At 30.2% G+C, this 17,926-nt stretch overlaps 2 protein-coding genes across 2 annotated transcripts; both read right to left on the reverse strand.

Annotated features, from left to right (window-relative positions):
* Positions 1-2,138: 2,138 nt before the first annotated feature.
* On the reverse strand, positions 2,139-5,545 carry LOC135960051 (uncharacterized). Its single transcript, XM_065511243.1, has 4 exons — positions 5,208-5,545; positions 5,051-5,136; positions 2,832-2,988; positions 2,139-2,574 (listed from the first exon to the last, which is right to left on the reverse strand). Exons 1-4 carry the CDS (start codon positions 5,383-5,385, stop codon positions 2,432-2,434), a joined length of 564 nt encoding a protein of 187 aa, XP_065367315.1. The 5' UTR covers positions 5,386-5,545; the 3' UTR covers positions 2,139-2,431.
* A 4,324-nt stretch (positions 5,546-9,869) lies between these two features.
* LOC135961681 (uncharacterized) lies at positions 9,870-16,787 on the reverse strand. Its single transcript, XM_065513219.1, has 4 exons — positions 16,548-16,787; positions 16,354-16,469; positions 16,134-16,290; positions 9,870-12,493 (listed from the first exon to the last, which is right to left on the reverse strand). Exons 1-4 carry the CDS (start codon positions 16,669-16,671, stop codon positions 12,240-12,242), a joined length of 651 nt encoding a protein of 216 aa, XP_065369291.1. The 5' UTR covers positions 16,672-16,787; the 3' UTR covers positions 9,870-12,239.
* Positions 16,788-17,926: the final 1,139 nt, after the last annotated feature.

Raw genomic sequence — 17,926 nt, forward strand, 5'->3', positions numbered from 1 at the left:
CGTTAAAGTCGACATTGTCTGAAAACGAGTCTTTTCTGTCGACACGATATTTGACAACGACTCATACAAAAATTGAAAATAGTTGTGATTAGAGAAATTAATAACATTAAATCAGCAATGGGAAGCAATTTGAAACCGCAATGGCAGAAGGTAGAGCTACAATTTATTTATATTTTATTTTTTTCAATTAATTTTAAACATGGTTGGGCATGGTAGATTCTGCCATGGTTGGGATGAACCCAGGCTTAAGTCAGTTCTTTCAAATCACTTAAAAAATATTGCTATTAGCGGAGTTATTTATTGTAAACAAAATAAAAAAAATTATCCTGCCACGTACTACCACATTGTAAAACATTATTTCGGTCGGGCGAGTGCCGGCAGCATATGAAATATTTACTATCGAAGCCGGAGTTCGAAATATTCAAATCATAGTTTCTTTTCATTACATTGAAGCTTAAGGATTTGTTAGTTTCACTGGAATCCAATAGAAAAAGGCATTTTTTATACGAATAATAAATAAAAATCAACAGTTGTCACGAAATGCATAGGGATGATACTTATTTCTTTTAAATTATCGATTACAAGTCGACATCAATACAACATTGCTATGCCATGTTTCCACGGCAGTCTGAATTACTTAATTCGCGTTTTGAATTACGATTGCGAATCAACCTGTTTATACGACAACATTCGTAATTCAGTTTGACATTTATTTATTTATTTCTTCTTCTTGTTTTTTTCTTCTGTTTACATGTTTTGTTTTTTTGTTTGGTGCGAATTTTAAATTTGTAATTTGGCAATGGATAAAAAAGGTAAGTAAAAACATAAAATTGTAGCATTATTAATTAAACAAATATAATTTAATTATTATTTTCATTATTAGAAAAAAGAAAAAGTGCAAGCAAGTGGGACCAGGGCAGCGAGCGGGCTTTATTAGAGGTGTGGGCTGAAAGAATGGCAGAGCTGCTACTTCTACAAATGAATTTAACTTTAATCAGTCTTTTTATTTCTTTTAATTTATTTATTTAATACAAAAATCTTTTTCTTTATTTTGTTTTGTTTTCACATTTTTGTTTGGACAGCTGATTTTGATACATAAATAATCGATAAAAATTAGAGATGACAGTCATTCGTAATTCGTTCGTAATTCATAAGGTAATTCAAACTGAATTACGTACGAACAGGTAATTCGCACTTGAAATTTTGTATGGCGAATCATGTAATTCAGTTCGTAATTGGGGGTTGAATGAGAGCGTGAATGACGAATAATGCCGTCGTGTGAACATGGTATAATACCATGTTCACACGACCGATTTAGCGTCGAGGTGATGTCGACTCGAAGTGACGACTACAAAGTGATGTCGACGTCGACAACGACATACATAATAGGGGTGATTATCAAATATATCCCTAAATTTCAATTATCTTGAGAACCCCCCATGGTCCCATTCTTAATTTTATAAATGTTCTCAATCATTCTATGGCTCATATTTATAGAAAATCTTTGCAAAATGGAAGATATATTTTATGGGATTCCTTTCTTTAAGGATGATTTTCTACTTTATTTTGCACGCATCTATTAACAAATGTGAACTTTGAACCGATATAAAAACCAAATTAAAGCGAATTTCAAAATTCTGGTAAACTTTAAATTTTGTATGGCCATGGAAAACATGTATATCAAATAGCACACTTGTGTGGTTTCTAATAGAAATATAATTCAGTAAATAATAATGATAACTTTAAAACTATATCAGGCCTGTCACAGAATTCCATTCCCATGGAAAGTGGGATTAATTCCGTATTTCGCTACGAAAATTTCTTTCGGAATGAAACCATTTTCAGCTTTCAAAGTGCAATTGATATTTGTCTGTAATTATTATTTTTTCTAAAATTTTTAATCAATTTCTGTACCAAAAACTTAATATTTGTTTTAAAATAAAAATCGCTGTCAAATTAAAATGAAATACAGAATTATTAAATATCTTTTTTGAATTAACAACAGAACCCTAAAACGAAATCGATTGGAATTAAAACCATTCCGAACAAAATGTGTTTCAGGTCTGTATACATATAAGTAACGGCTGACATCTTCAAAAAGAAACTGGCGAAAATCAAAGTCTGTTAAAATAAAACTATTATTTACATCAATTTTAAAGAAATTTTATATTTAAATATATGTATGTATATATTTTATATGTATAGTTTTATAAATGTATGTAGATATTTATGTAGATAAGTATATATCGACATGTGTATAGTATACAAAGGAGATTAATTTGATTATACACCTTGAGAATAATGTATAGTTTAAACAAATACTATTTTTTTTTTCAATACGGCCACATTAAATAAAACGTATACCTATATCGGTTAAATACAATGACAAGCGAAATTTAACAAATTAAGATCTTTTCGGGCAAATTCAAATTTAATTTGGTGTTGCTGGCATTTTGGTGTAATTGGTATACGAATTATTGGAGGTGGTGGGCAAGAGACGTTGCTGTAGATCACGATTAGCACGAATCTGTTGATACAGCGAATAAATAGCATTCCAAATAGTGCACTGAAAGACTGTATATAAAAAAAACGTATAAATAAATATAAAGTTATAATTCAATGGAATTGTTTACATGATATATGAACAAATGTATCCAATATCATATAAATATGTATGTTTGTATAAAATTGTAGAGTACATATGAATTGATAAACAAACATTAAAACAAATAAATCAATTCCAGGGGATTTACATTTTTCTTTAATTTAATTTCACAATATTTACCAACATACATACACACACAAGTGTGGAATAATTTTAAATGACTCACCCAAACTTAGGCCTGCTGCTACTATAGCAAATATCATCGAACCTATAGGAACGCTGCTAACAATGGACACATAAGTCATGTAAATGAAATTCAAGACATTGAAGAATATAAAGATGTATGCATTTATAAGCCAGGGCGTCAATAACAAGTGTCTTTCCTAAGATAAAACAGAGATTAATTATACATATTTTTTAAAGTAAATAAAAATTACACCATTTTCCATTCATCTGCAATTTAACTGAAAATTGTAGAATTTTTGAAAAAATTTATTGAAAACAAACAATAAAATTCGGCTGAGCCGAATCTTATATACTCTTCAAAAAGTTATACTTTAAAAAAAATATTTTAATGTAAACAAAATTAAATTTTTTTTTGATACCGGTTTTTAATTTTTAAATTTTTATTTTTCTGTTAAATTTTAATTTTTTTTTTGTAAAAAGATCTTATGACCAAAAAATTAGGGTTAAAGAATATTTTTCCCGATTTTGACTAATTGTAGGTCCAACTTACTAAAGCTTTATATACATCGTTGCAATGGACTTTGAAATATCTATCATTAGATATCCATATTGTCTATATTAATGACTTAGTAATCCAGATATAGATCAAAAATAGGCCAAACATCGAGGTTGTCCCGGATTTCTCCTTATATCCCAGCCATTTGTGGGCCGATTTTGACGATTTTAAATACAACCGATCCGGAGGAATTGATTTATGAATCCAGTATGTAAGTTATTTGGGGGCTACGGAAAGTTGATTTCAACATACAAGCGGACATGGCTATATCGACTTCGCTATCTATAACGAACCAGAATATATACTCACAATTTAATTTTTACCCAATTTTGCAAACGAGTTCTAACAAAACCAAAGTATACTTTAAGATATAAAACTATTTTTTCTTATATCTCAGCCATGGGCAATTTTTCTCGATTTTAAATAGCAACCTAAGTTGAACTGCAGCGAATATATTGGATGTTGGATTTACAATAAATGGCGTATCTTCTGAACGCGATTTTTTTTATTAGCATATACATATGTTACTTTAATGGGAACATATCTGTCATTTATTCTCACTTAGTAATTAGCAGTTTTTTTTGCTTCGAAAATTTCGACAAAGCGTCATATGCGGCAAGTTTAGCTTTACTTCTTTAATTTGAAAAAAAGTGCCCAAAGCTTAGTGTAAAGAGATGATTTGATTTTGAAACGGAAGACAAAGATCGTCCAGGCCAGCCAAACAAGTTTGAAGACCAAGAATTGGAGGCATTACTCCATGAGCTTGCAAAATCATTGGGAACTACTCAAGCAGTTATTTCAAAATGTTTGGGAGCAGCAGGATTCATCCAAAAGAATGGAAATTGGGTACCATACGAATTGAAGCCGTTTGAACTTAAAATACGATTTTGCATGTCCGAAATGATGTTTGAACGCCATTAAAGAAAGACTTTTTCCACCGAATCATTACATGCACTGAAAAAGGATACATTACGGCGTCTGAGATCGTAAGTTAAGCCCGCCCAACCAACCAAAACCAAATATCAATGGCGCTAAAGTAATGCTCTGTATTTTGTGGAAGCAAAAGGGTCCTATTTATTATTAGCTGCAGAAATCTGGACCGACCATCACATGGAACTCAAACCGAACGCAACGGATTCGTTTGAAGCTAACATTTGCAGATAAACGCCCATAATATACGACTAGACACGAATCCATAATAGGTATTCCATCATGACAACGCCACATTGTGTAATATCTGTTAAAGGCTATTTAGAATGAAGTGGTTGGAAAGTTTTGCCTTGTCCGGCTTATAGTCCAGACTACTATTTCTTTCAATCGATGTAGAACGCTCTCTCTAGGATACGCTTCACCTTGAAACAGAGTATCCGAAATTAGCTTGATTCGTTTTTGGACTAAAAAATGAGCAGTTCTTTTGGCTAGGAATCCATATGTTGCCAGGTCAACAAATGCCAATACTCTGAATAATTTTTTATCGTACAAATATTTCAAAATAAAAGCTAAAAACTTAAAAAAAAAATCACGCATTTTTAAGTCATACGCCCCATATATTGACACCACATATGGATTCTTACTTGATATCCTTACTACTTTAGGTTATCAAACCCCCCAAAAAAAAATTAACAAATCCCTTCTCATTAATTTTTTTCACAACATTGGAAATGGTGTAAATTTAAAAGAAAACAAACATTGAAATCACTTACTTTGACAGTACCCACAATCAGCATAGCCGAGGCAAATACATTCGCCAAACTTACAGTCAGATAAATACTTAATGCAATGATAACAGCTTTAATCCATAAAAAAAACAAAATAGAATTAAGAAAAACAAACAAATAAAATTTCACCTAAAAAACTTACCTGTACGTATGTCAACATTATTGGGATCCTTCATTTGTTCTTCTATCATTTGAACGACTTCATCGATACGTGTAAAGGCCACAATTAGCAGGATGGTGGAAAAAACGGCTCCAATTAAATTGAACCATCCCACAACCACACCAACCGTGGACAAACGTATGCCACACAGATGATTCATATTTTATGTATTCAAATTAATTTGATAATTACTTGGTTATCAATAATTGTTATAAAATTACTTTTCTTTTATGCCTCAAACACAAATGCAATTAAAAATTAAATTATAAATGGTGAAAATCAACTGTTGCGTAGTTTTCCCAGTTGCACTGTTGCTTCGAATCGTTTTTAAACTGTCAACTGAAACAAAGGAAAAACACTCAAAACAAAAACAACAAAACTGAGGAAAAGAAAAGCTTTTATTTTAATAAAGTTGCCAGATCTCAAAATAATATTTGTACACAAAAGATGAATTCGCCTTGATTTTGTTTTGTTTATTATTAATTGGAAAACAGATGTTTTAAAATTATGATTTAAACAAGGCGATGGTGTCGATTCTACAACAAGAACAACATTTACAAGAACCACTTGCAATTTGTTTTTGTTTATGTGGTTTAAGCTGTCAAAGTTTGTCTGTTGTTTTCGTTATTTTTACGTTTGTTGTAGCATTCGCCGCAACAAACACAGGATAATTTGGCAGCTCAAACATCTAAACGACATTAATAAGCAGTGCTATCAACACCACCTGGTATATAAATTCGCCTTGGACCATAGAGAATAGACATAGAGCGGAAACTCTCCTGTCAACGACCTAACTCAGTTGTCAGAAACCTATGTGGTGAGAATGTACATATTAGTAGACAAAATTATGTGAAAACAAAAACACTCGTATTTGTGATTATTTTGAGTAATTCAGCCCACAAATTATCGTTGGTGTTTAAATCAGGGGCTGTGCAGGCCATTCCAAAATTTATTTTAATTTTAAAATTTTGTTCTTTTATTATTATCTTTTTAACACACTTCTTTTTAAATAATAAAAATTGGGAAAAGGGAAAAAACTCTCGCGGATTTTTTATTCATGATTGGGCTGATATACTTTGTGGGGTCTCAAAGGAAAATGTAGAAATTACAAACTTGACACTGATGGTGAAGGGTATAATAAATGTTATTCTTGTTAATTAAGTATATTAGTCCTTTACTACCGGCTATCAGAGATAATAGAAAAATATTTATTTTACTTTTTGAAGAATCAATCTTAAAGTGGACAAATTTTTCAATAACCTACCAAATCATCCGATTTGCTTAATTTTATATTTTTTTTTAACTGAAATATTCATTAATTTTAATGATATTCGGAAATGCAAATAGAGACTATATTCAAAAACCTCTATCTTTGATTTTCACGAAAATGACTTTTTGATGGTAAAATGTTCAGTAAAACAGCCCTCATCTATGGTGTGAATTTCATAACGAACATATTTTTTTTCTGTTTTATTTGAATTTTTCTTATTTCTCTATCTAATACAATTAATTTATTCCGAGTGCAAAACCCTATATCTTTTCAAATATTTTTATACCCTTCACCTTCGAGAGAAGGGTATATACATACATATAAGTTTGTCATTCCGTTTGTAATTTCCACAATATAATTTTCCGACCCTATAAAGTATATATATTCTGGATCGTTATAGATAGCGGAGTCTGTCTGTCCGTCTGTTTGTTGAAATCAATTTTCTGAAGACCCCAGATATCTTCGGGATCCATATCTTTAATAATTATGTCAGACATGCTTTCGAGAAGTTTCCTATTTAAAATCAGCAAAATCGGTCCACAAATGGCTGAGATATGAGGAAAAAACTAGGACTACCTCGATTTTTTACCTATATCTGGATTAAGTCATTAATTAGTAATGGATATCTAATGATAGATACTTCAAAGACCTTTGCAACGACGTATATAAGACCAAAATAAGTTGGACATACAATGGGTCAAAATCGGAAAAAATATTTTTTAACTCGAATATTTTTTTTTTCACCAAAAAAAAAAATTTAAAAACCAAAAAAATATTTTAAAATTGAAAATTTTCACCAAAAAAAAAAAATTAAAAAACAAAAAAAATATTTCAAAATTTTTTAAACATTGAAAACAAAAGAAACATTTTTTAAAATTTAAAAAAAAACAAAATTCGAAAAAAAAATTTTCCGAAAAATTAAAAAACAACTTTGGAAAAAAATAAATTTTGTTTACCTAAAAATATTTAAAATTTTTGTTTTGAAGTATAATTTGGTGAAGGGTATAATCTTACTTGTTTTGGAATAATTTCTTCTTGCAATACATGTGTGGTATAGTAGTAAATTTTTTAATATATTTTGATCCAAAACTTTTTATCGGTTCAACAAACATATTTTGTTAATTTTTGGATACTTAATTTGTGACTCGTTTAAGCCCAATGGTGTTTTTAAATGTCGGGCAGACATTTTGTTCTATTTTTTTTTTGGGTTGTACCGATTTTGCCCATTTAAATATCAAACATTTTTGATTAATTGACAATATTACATTGCTCTTTCCTACACAGTCAGATGGACGGACATAGCTAGATTATAATAGAATTTTGTAAGTAATCAGAATATGTCCATGTGTTACAAACGGAGTGGCAAAATCAATATACCCCCATATTTTTGTTTTTTTTTTTGGTGGTGGGTAAACAAATTTTGGCAAGCGAATAGACAAGAGTGGAGTATGATTTTATTGATAACCCCACATTGACTGCATAAATAATATTTATTAAATATGTATGTAGATTAGGGCTATAAATTTTTTTTTGCAAATATCAAAATGGCCATAGCATAGACCATTGAACGTTATTTAAATGGTATGTATTAATTTGTCCCGGTTGTCAAAAAAGTTCACCCACAAAACGCGGTAAGTTTGGAGAAATTTTTTTATCCAAAAAACGCAAATAGTTTTTTTTTATAAATATATCAACCTGGCTCGAATCTATATTTAAAATAGAAAAAACAGGAAAAAATCCGCTGTTTCGCTATAAAAAAAAAAAATTTAAAAAAAAGTTATAAAAATTTGAGAAAATTTTGACTTTAAAAAATCGTTTTTGTCACTATTTATACACACTGACATCTTCATCTGAGTAGCCTTGATTGTTCTTAACGCTCAAAACTCGTATATTCGAATTCTATAGCTTTCCATGTTAATGTTAGCAGCTTAAACATTTAGTGTTGCCATACTTAAAAATAATGCTAATCAACCATATGCTATCAACATTGTTGATAAGTAGAAGCTTCTACTGATGGACATCTTATTAAACATGATGATGATGTTGCAGGCAATCGTTACAGACCGTTAAATTCAAATGGCTATTGCTAATTCATAACAATATCAACATGGCTCGAATCTATATTTAAAATTTCCGGTAACAGGAAAAAATCCTCTGTTTTACTTTAACAAAATAAAAAAAATACAAATTTGAGAAAATTTTGTCAGTAAAAAAGCGTTTTTGTTGCTGAGGTTTTTATTCCAAAATGACCCGAAGAAAATGTTATCATAAATAACACAATATTGGCCATCGCGTGGTGCTAGTGCCAAAATGTTGTTATAGCCCTAATGTAGATACTTACGTATTTATTTGATGATGTCATATGTTACGAACCAAACGAATATCCAATTTAGCATTGTATGGTTTTGGAATATAACAGAGAATATTGTGTTATTGTTTTTAAAAGCATGCTTTTTCTTTTCAGACAATTGGAAATGTTTGCCGACACAACATAAAAACAAGTAAGAGAGCTATATTCGGCTGTGCCGAATCTTATATACCCTTCACCAAATTATACTTAAAAATATTTTTTTTTTTAAATATTTTTATTTAAACAAAATCAAAATTTTTTTAAATTTTTTTCAAAATTGTTTATTAATTTTTTTTTTAAAAAAGTTTTTTTTTAAATTTTTTTTTTAAATTTCTTTAATTAATTTTTTTGGAAAAGAATTTATGATGAAAAAAAATTCGGGTTAAAAAATATTTTTTTGCCGATTTTGACCCATTGTATGTCCAACTTACTATGGTGTTATATACATCGTTGCAAAGGTCTTTGAAATATCTATCATCAGATATCCATATTGTCTATATTAATGACTTAGTAATCCAGATACATATAGGTCAAAAATAGGTCAAAAATCGAGGTTGTCCTAGTTTTTTCCTTATATCTCAGCCATTTGTGGACCGATTTTCTCGATAGCGACCGAGCCGGAAGAATTTCGGAGATATTGATGTATGAATCGTGTATGTAAGTTATTTGGGGGCTTCGGAAAGTTGATTTCAACACACAGACGGACATGGCTATATTGATTCCGTTATCTATAACGATCCAGAATATATATACTTTATGGGGTCGCAAATGAAAAATGTGGAAATTACAAACGAAATGACAAACTTATATATACCCTTGCCACTCATGGTGAAGGGTATAAAAAACTCTCTAAATTCTTTTGTTGAGAAAACATACTCGTGAGTGAGCAGCTAATATTGAGGGGACAGATAACGTTCAAAATATCTTATCAAAATTCCCATTCACTGGTGGTTTTTCGTTAATAGAAATAGCTAATTCAAATTAAATTTAATAATTATTTACACATTTATTAAAAAGCCAAAAATTTTGAATATTTATTTAACATTTATTTTTAAGTTATTGTTATTATATATTTATTTTGTTAAACAATTTGTATTGTTATAATGAGAAATTATGCACAAAAATACTTAACTCTAGAAAATCACATAAAAAAAAAAATTACATATTTTTAAGGTGAGTTCACATTTTTCAAATATTTGACGAACATACATACGTAAGCAATCTGATCAACAATTTGTTGGTTTGACCTTCTATTGTGATCTTTTATAGTTTTGAAATTGAATAAAATCGAAAATTTGTTTATATGTTTGTATATTTGAACAATATGTAGGTAGCATTACAGTCTTTAAATACATAAAATTTGGGTTTTGTTCTATTAATTATTTGTTTAAATCTGAGGCAATACAATGTTATTTATAAATAAACGAATTAAGTGGCATAGAATTAAAATATTAAATGTACATATTCATTAATTTATAATAGTAAGCTAAATAGAAAAATCTTAGATAAATACACATAAATCATAAACCCTCCTGTCAAAAACCTAACTCAGTTGTCAAAAACCTAAGTGCTGGGAATGTATTAGTAAAAGAAAACTATGTGAAACAACGCTCAGATATGTGATTTTGAGTATTTTTTTGTTTGAGGTTTTTTTCTAGTTTCCGCTCTATGTGTATTTCTCTATGAGAAAAATATTATAAGATTATAGAGTTCTATTATTTTTTAAATAATAAGAAAATACCGAATTTAACTTAAGTCAATATAAGGTACTAAATTCTCAACATTACCTAACAAAATAGGTAAATAGGGTGAAATTTAGAACATATTCCAGTATACTCCTTATCAGAAAGTTATATTTCGATATGGAAATCTTCAGACAAAAATCTTTTTTTAGAAATCTTCAAGATGAAATTTAGAAATGATCTAAATCATTACAGATCGAAACTTATGAATTTGTAGATGTTATAAGACACTAAACTAACAGAGAAGATTTGAAAAATTCAAAATTTTCCAAATGAAAATTTTTAAAAAAAAAATTTTAATCTATATTTGCGTTATCACATAAATAAGTCATTTTTCAAATTTGAGAAAATGGTTACAACTTTGGTGTTTTTTATTGAATACTACAGTTTAAAGTTTTGGCTGACATACTGTAGTTTAGAAACATTTAGCTTTGGCAATAATTCGGTAGCGATTGGAAATAGAATGGAAATGATATTTGATATAGTCATACCCAAGGTGCATTTAATAAGGTGCCAACGGGAGTACAGCTGATTACAGAACTAGCATGCGATAATGTAAAACTACATATATAAAAATATTCGCCGGAACGCCATTATGTCAAACTCCATATATAAAAAATAAGTGAATTCGCCTGCATTTATTTCAATTCGCCACTGCTGTCACCTTGTTAAATACGCCTTGGTCAGAGCTGAGGTATAAGCATTTTGTATTTACAAGTATTTGGTACGAGGGCGGGTACGAAACTTTTTGAATTGTCCGCCTCCTGCTCCTGTCAACAGGCATCTGTTAGTTGGCTCCTGTCAAAATTTGAACAAGCTGCGTCATTTATTTTGTGTTTGACAGCTATTGATAGCAGACTACCGCGCAACTTGAGGACTGCGTAAAATTTCATTACTAAATCTGCAATCGTTCATGAGTTACTGAATTATTTTCAAAATAAAATGTTTCTAAAACATTTTGTAATATTTTAATAGTTTATAAAATAATAATAGATTCTTATCTTACCAAATAATAAATGCAATTACACTGGATTTAAAAACTAATAATTTTTGGATACAATTACTTCAATTTAAAATTATTTAAAAAAGTTAGGACGTTACAGTATGGAAATAAATGCTTGAACTTTCTAAATGTTATTCGAATTATAAAGGCAGAATTAATGCACCCTTTTATTTAGCTATAAATTCGTGTACAAAATGATTAATTTGTTGTGTCAAATCGAGCTATGACCACAAAAATAGCTTAAATATCATTGTAAGTATTTTAAAAATTGTATACTTGTAGAGTTAAAACTATTTGAACTTAAGATCACAGAGCTTCATTGAAATACAAATGTCAAAGAAGCACAAAAAAGCTTATCTTGTAAAGTTTAGTGTTTAGTACTTAAGCCTTTTTCGCGGTTAGGGCTCGATTTACATAACTACAATATAACTTGTTATTACAAGCTACTGAATTATATTAAAGGCCGTTTAGACGACCATTAATGGAATGTAACCGTACCGTTGACTTAACGTAAGCTATTTTTTTTGTAATGTAGTACATTTCTAAACTTACAATATAAGTAAATATTTGTTAAATATCGTAATCTTGAGATAATTGTACTTTTAAATAAATATTATATTGTTTACTATTTATGTACTTGCAATTAATTTTACAATTTGCCACTTCTTTCCAGTTCGCTATAAGTTGGCGGATTGTCTTGAACTGCGTTTAAACGTGCTTGCTCTTGTTGTTGTCGTTGTAGCAGCATTGGTTGCTGAGTTGGCAGACCTTGGCCTAGTGAACTCTGGTCATTCGTAAAACCGCCTGTCGTGGGAATGATTTGCTCTTGTTCATGTGGGCAGCCTACATCACGCATCTCTTTATACAATTTGTAGATGGGTAGAAATACCAAAAATTGTATACCTAAAATGGGGATTAGCAATAAATTTGCATAAAGTAATATTTAATAAAAGATAATGCAATAGGATCTGAAGTTTGAATATTTATTTAATTTTTGGTTTCAAAATTAGCAAAATTCAAAATTTAGCTAATTCGTAACGTATTAAAATCAAACAAGTAAGAGAGCTATATTCGGCCGGGCCGAATTTTATATACCCTTCACCGAATTATACTTCAAAATTAAAATTTTAAATATTTTTAGGTAAACAAACATTTTTTTTTCCAAAGTTGTTTAATTTTTATACCCTTCAGCTTCGTGAGAAGGGTATATATAAGTTTGTCATTCCGTTTGTAATTTCTACATTTTTCATTTCCGATTCATAAAGTATATATATTCTGGATCCTTATAGATAGCGGAGTCGATTAAGCCATGTCCGTCTGTCTGTTGAAATCAATTTTCTGAAGGCCCCAGATATCTCCGGGATCCAAATCTTCAACAATTCTGTCAGACATACTTTTGCTATTTAAAATCAGCAAAATCCGTCCATAAATAACGGAGATATGAGCAAAAATCCGAGACAACCTCTGAAAATTTCATCAAAAAACAAATGCATGCTTTGACAAAAAAAACAACAAAACGTATGGTTGGATGTGCAAGCTTTGCGTATTTTGTTTTTTTTTGTGTTTTGTTTCTTTTGGCGTTGTTGTTGTTTTTTATACAACTAAACTTTTGTTTGGTTGTGTGTTGGTTTTTTTGACAAAAAATCAACTAATCGTATGTTTGAATGTGCATGCTTTGCGTATTTTGTTTTTCTTTTGTGTTTTGTTTCTTTTGGCGTTGTTGTTGTTTTTTATACAATTAAACGTATGTTTGGATGTGTGTTGGTTTCATTGCCTTGCGTATTTTGTTTTTTCTTTTGGTGTTCTGTTTCGTTTGGCGTTGTTGTTGTTTTTTGTGTTCTTGATAAATTTAGGATGCTGTACGCTGAAAGTGGGCAATGTACATACAGTCAGCGTCAAAAGAAAGTGTACAACTTGTTTTTACATTTAAAACGTTTTATTTACATATTAAAAAACAATTTTTTCTCCAGTTCTAGTATATTTAACAAAACACTTAATTGTTCTCTTGCAATATATAAACAAAAAACTAAACTATTTCAACTGCAACAAAACCAAAAATACTCCATTTTTAACGCGTCAGAAAAAAGTGTACACATTTAGAATTTCAATATGATTTTTCTTGCTACATATAAAAATATATTGTTATTCTTTATTTTTGCCTAGATTATAATTTTTTGTGGATCTTGCTGCTAGTCTCATGAGATTTTAAGATAGTAGCTTTTCTTGTTTGATCGCGAGAACTTTAAAAGCAAAATGGGAAAACAAACTGCAATTGAAACAAGAAAGTAAGTCATAAAATTTAAAAATTAAGGCAAATCGTCACGTGAAATCTCCTCTATAATAGGAAGAAGCCATAATACTGTAAAAAAAATTATAGACAAACAAAAAAATTTAGAATTTTAGAAGATCAGCAACGTGCCGGAACACCAAAACGCCTTAACAACCTTGAAAAACGATCGATTGTGAGAGCAGTGAAGAAAGTATTCACAGTAAGTGCAGTAAAATTCTGCGAAGAATTAACAGATTCGTATGGAGTGAGAGTTAGTAACAGTACGGTTCGCCGAGCGCTACACCCAAATGCTCTATATGGTGGAGTTCCGAGAGAATAACCCCACATTTCCAAACGAAATAAAGAGCGACTTCGAGAATTCGCAAACAGGTATAAAAACCAAGAAAATTGTTTTGGAATAATGTGCTGTTTACGGACGAAAGCAAGTTTGAGATTTTCGGAAGTAAAAAAAGGAGTAAAATTTGGAGAAGCAAAAATCAAGAGTTCGACCAAAAAATGTACTATCCACCGTAAAGCATGGTGGTGGTTAGGTGATGGTGTGGGGGTGTATGGCGGCAAGTGGCATGGGAAAACACATATTTATTGATAGTTTGATGAGCAAAACCGATTACCTAAACATTCTTATAGAAAATATGGAACCCATCATTAGAAAATTAAATCTAGACCGAACCTGGATCTTCCAACAGGACAACTATCCGAAGCATACTTCTTAACTTGTTAAAGAATGGTTTTTGTATCATACACCGAAACAACTGGAACAACCCCCACAGTCACCGAACATTAATCCCATTGAACATCTGTGGTAGCATTTGGACAGACAGATCAGAAAATGAAATATTACCAGCAATGACTCTCTACACGAAATCCTGCAGGAAGAGTGGTTCAAAATCCCAACATAGGTGACATCAAAATTGGTAGAAACAATGCCAAGGAGGCTTGAAACTGTTTTAAAACCCAAAAGATGTCAAATAAAATACTAAACACGTTTTTTCTTCTAATTTCCCTAAATTGTACACTTTCTTTTGACGCGTTAAAAATGGAGTATTTTTGGTTTTGTTGTTACTGTTTTTGTTGCAGTTGAACTAGTTTAGTTTTTTGTTTATATATTGCAAGAGAACAATTAAATGTTTTGTTAAATATACTAGAACTGGATAACAAATAGTTTTTTAATATGTAAATAAAATGTTTTAAATGTAAAAACAAGTTGTACACTTTCTTTAGACGCTGACTGTACATATATACTAATTATAAAAAATAATAATGCATCCACAACAAAGGTGAAGGGTATATAAGATTCGGCATAGCCGAATATAGCACTCTTACTTGTTTTTTTTAATATTTAGCGAAAAAAACTTTTGGTGAAAAAAAAATTTGGGTTAAAATGTTTTTTCCGATTTTGACAAATCGTTGCAAAGGCCTTTGAAATATCTATCATTAGATATCCATATTGACTTAGTAATACAGATATAAGTAAAAAATCGAGGTTCTCCTGGATATTCATGTATGAATCGTGTATGTAAGTTATTTGGGGGATACAGAAAGTTCATTTACCATACAAACGGACATGTCTATATCGACTTCACTATCTATAACGATCCAGAATATATACATATATGTTTACTTTGTGGTTTCGCAAATGAAAAATGTAGAAATTACAAACGGAATGACAAACTTCTATATACTCTTGCCACTAATGGTCATACTGGTATAACAATTTCAGAAAGTCATTTAACCATGACCGCACAGCCATATTGATCAAATCAGAAAGAACACCCGTTGAGAATTTTGCGACTTTTATGTTTCCTAAATCTTCGCCTAGCAATTACGAGCAAATCGCCAGGAGGAATTATTCAATTTGGTTTAGTCGTTTTAAAGTTTTATGCATCCAAACCACGATTCATTTATATACCATATATACATAGATTTGAATTGAAGAAAATGTGAATCATTCAATATATTTTTAAAGATTTTTTTTAAAGGTTTTAAATTCAAGGAAATTTGAATGATTCAGCAAGGAATTAATTCTATTAAAAATTAATTCTCAATGGAATGAATTCAACATATTTAATACAAAGACAAGGAAATTATGGTTATGAATTCATTAATGGAATGGTTAAGAGATACAATTTATTTTGTTTACGAAAATTGAATTAAGAATTAATTCTTTCGAATCTTTGCTCTTGTAACATTATTCAAACACCCACGTTGCCCTAACATTTGATAAAATCATGATGAGATTTAATGCGTACTCACCCAATGTAAAAAGGCCAACTATTAAAGACACAAACACATCACCAAACGGGTGGTCACCACCAAAGCTCACAATGAGACCAATCACCAGTCGTAGTATTTGGCAACCAATGCCAACTATAGCACAACAAATCCAAGGTCTCATTAACGAATGGCGTCCCTAAAAGTTTCAAAAAATAGTGTATTAAAATGCTCTCATGAAGTTTGGTTTCGATTTAAGTACCTTTACAATGCCCGCTACTAACAGGCCCGATATTATTATGGCAAATACACAAATTGCCAAAAGTATATAGAGTAGCGTAAGAGACTTTGATAATATTTCATCATGTTCTCGTTTATCTAAATAAAATATCAACAGTTGGTTAAGTACTTTTTTAGCAGTAGAAAATATACATACAAAACTCGCAGAATATTTACCCTCTTCCGTCAAACGACTAAAGTCACACAACACTACTATTATGTAAATAACAGTTATGCTAAAACCGAAAATATTTATGCCACCAATAACGACCCCTAAAGTGGGACGACTCATACACTTCATGCTGGATTTTATTTTATTTTAATTACGAGTAATTAAACACACAAAAATTAACTTTTTTTCTTAATAAAATATTTCACAAACTGCCTCAAAAATCTGCTTTAGATCTGACGCAAACACGTCTCTGTTGAAAACTAAATAGACATTTTTGGCAGAATTAGGAGGGACTGTAGGAAAGTAAAAAAAATCCGTACTACATCTGCGTACTAAACAAGAGACTTTAGTTTTCGTGTTCCACCTATAAAGCTCTGTATTCGGTTGTTGCTAAAGTATAATAATAAAACAGCCAGGGGAATGGAATATCTATTTGTTTGGAATATAAATAAACTGTATAATATACAGTTTGATTATAATTGGGACCACAACTACTGTCGAAATTTAATTTACATTTGTTTCTTTTGGTTGGATTTTATTTTATTTACAGTCAGTCGCTAGTCGACAGCGTTTGCAATTGTAATCATACTGATAAGCAATTAAAAGAGCGGAGTATTTAAAAACTTTTTAATAACAATCTCTTGGTGTGCATAAAAACTGTTCTCTCTATGTTCGCGATACATATGATAAAAAAAAACACGATTTATGACGAATTCTTGGCAAAAACATGTTTATGGAGCATAAATAAAAATGCTCTCCAAACTCTGTGTAAGAAGGTCTTAAAATTTAAAAATACACTAAAGAAAATATTTTTCTCTGAAAATTCAAACAAAAATCGTTTATTTTTTATTTTTGGAAAACAATAAAATCGAAATCAAAAAACCAAGTGCAGATAATTGTTGGCAAAATTGCATAACGTATTCGCTAGAGTATCCAAGAACCGAAAACCGGTCAATCGCTTTTTTCATCCTTATAAACTCGACCGGTTTCGATTTTCTTTAACTATGCAAAAATCGTAAACACAGTAGCGGTATTCACTGTTAAGTGCGAATGGTCTTGCATCATTGCAAATGCAAATTTTTACCGTAATCCAATAACAAAATACACACAAAAACATTTACAATTTTGCATTTGCAATGATGCAATACCATTCGCACTTAATACTGAACTCCGCTAGTGTGTTTGCTCAAAATGCGATCTTCATTTATGCTGCTCAAATGCCAAAAATTGTTTTATGAGTATAAGTAGAAAGTAAAACATATTGTTACGTTTTAACCTTTTCAAAACGTTGGTTTATTTCCTTTAAATAAACCGGATACTTTTGATTGCAAATAAAAGCCGTTTAGTAGTTTGAAAATGGTAACAACTCTTTATTTATTCAAAT

This window comes from Calliphora vicina, chromosome 5 (assembly GCF_958450345.1).
Source record: "Calliphora vicina chromosome 5, idCalVici1.1, whole genome shotgun sequence".
In the NCBI taxonomy this organism is placed as follows: Eukaryota; Metazoa; Arthropoda; class Insecta; order Diptera; family Calliphoridae; genus Calliphora; species Calliphora vicina.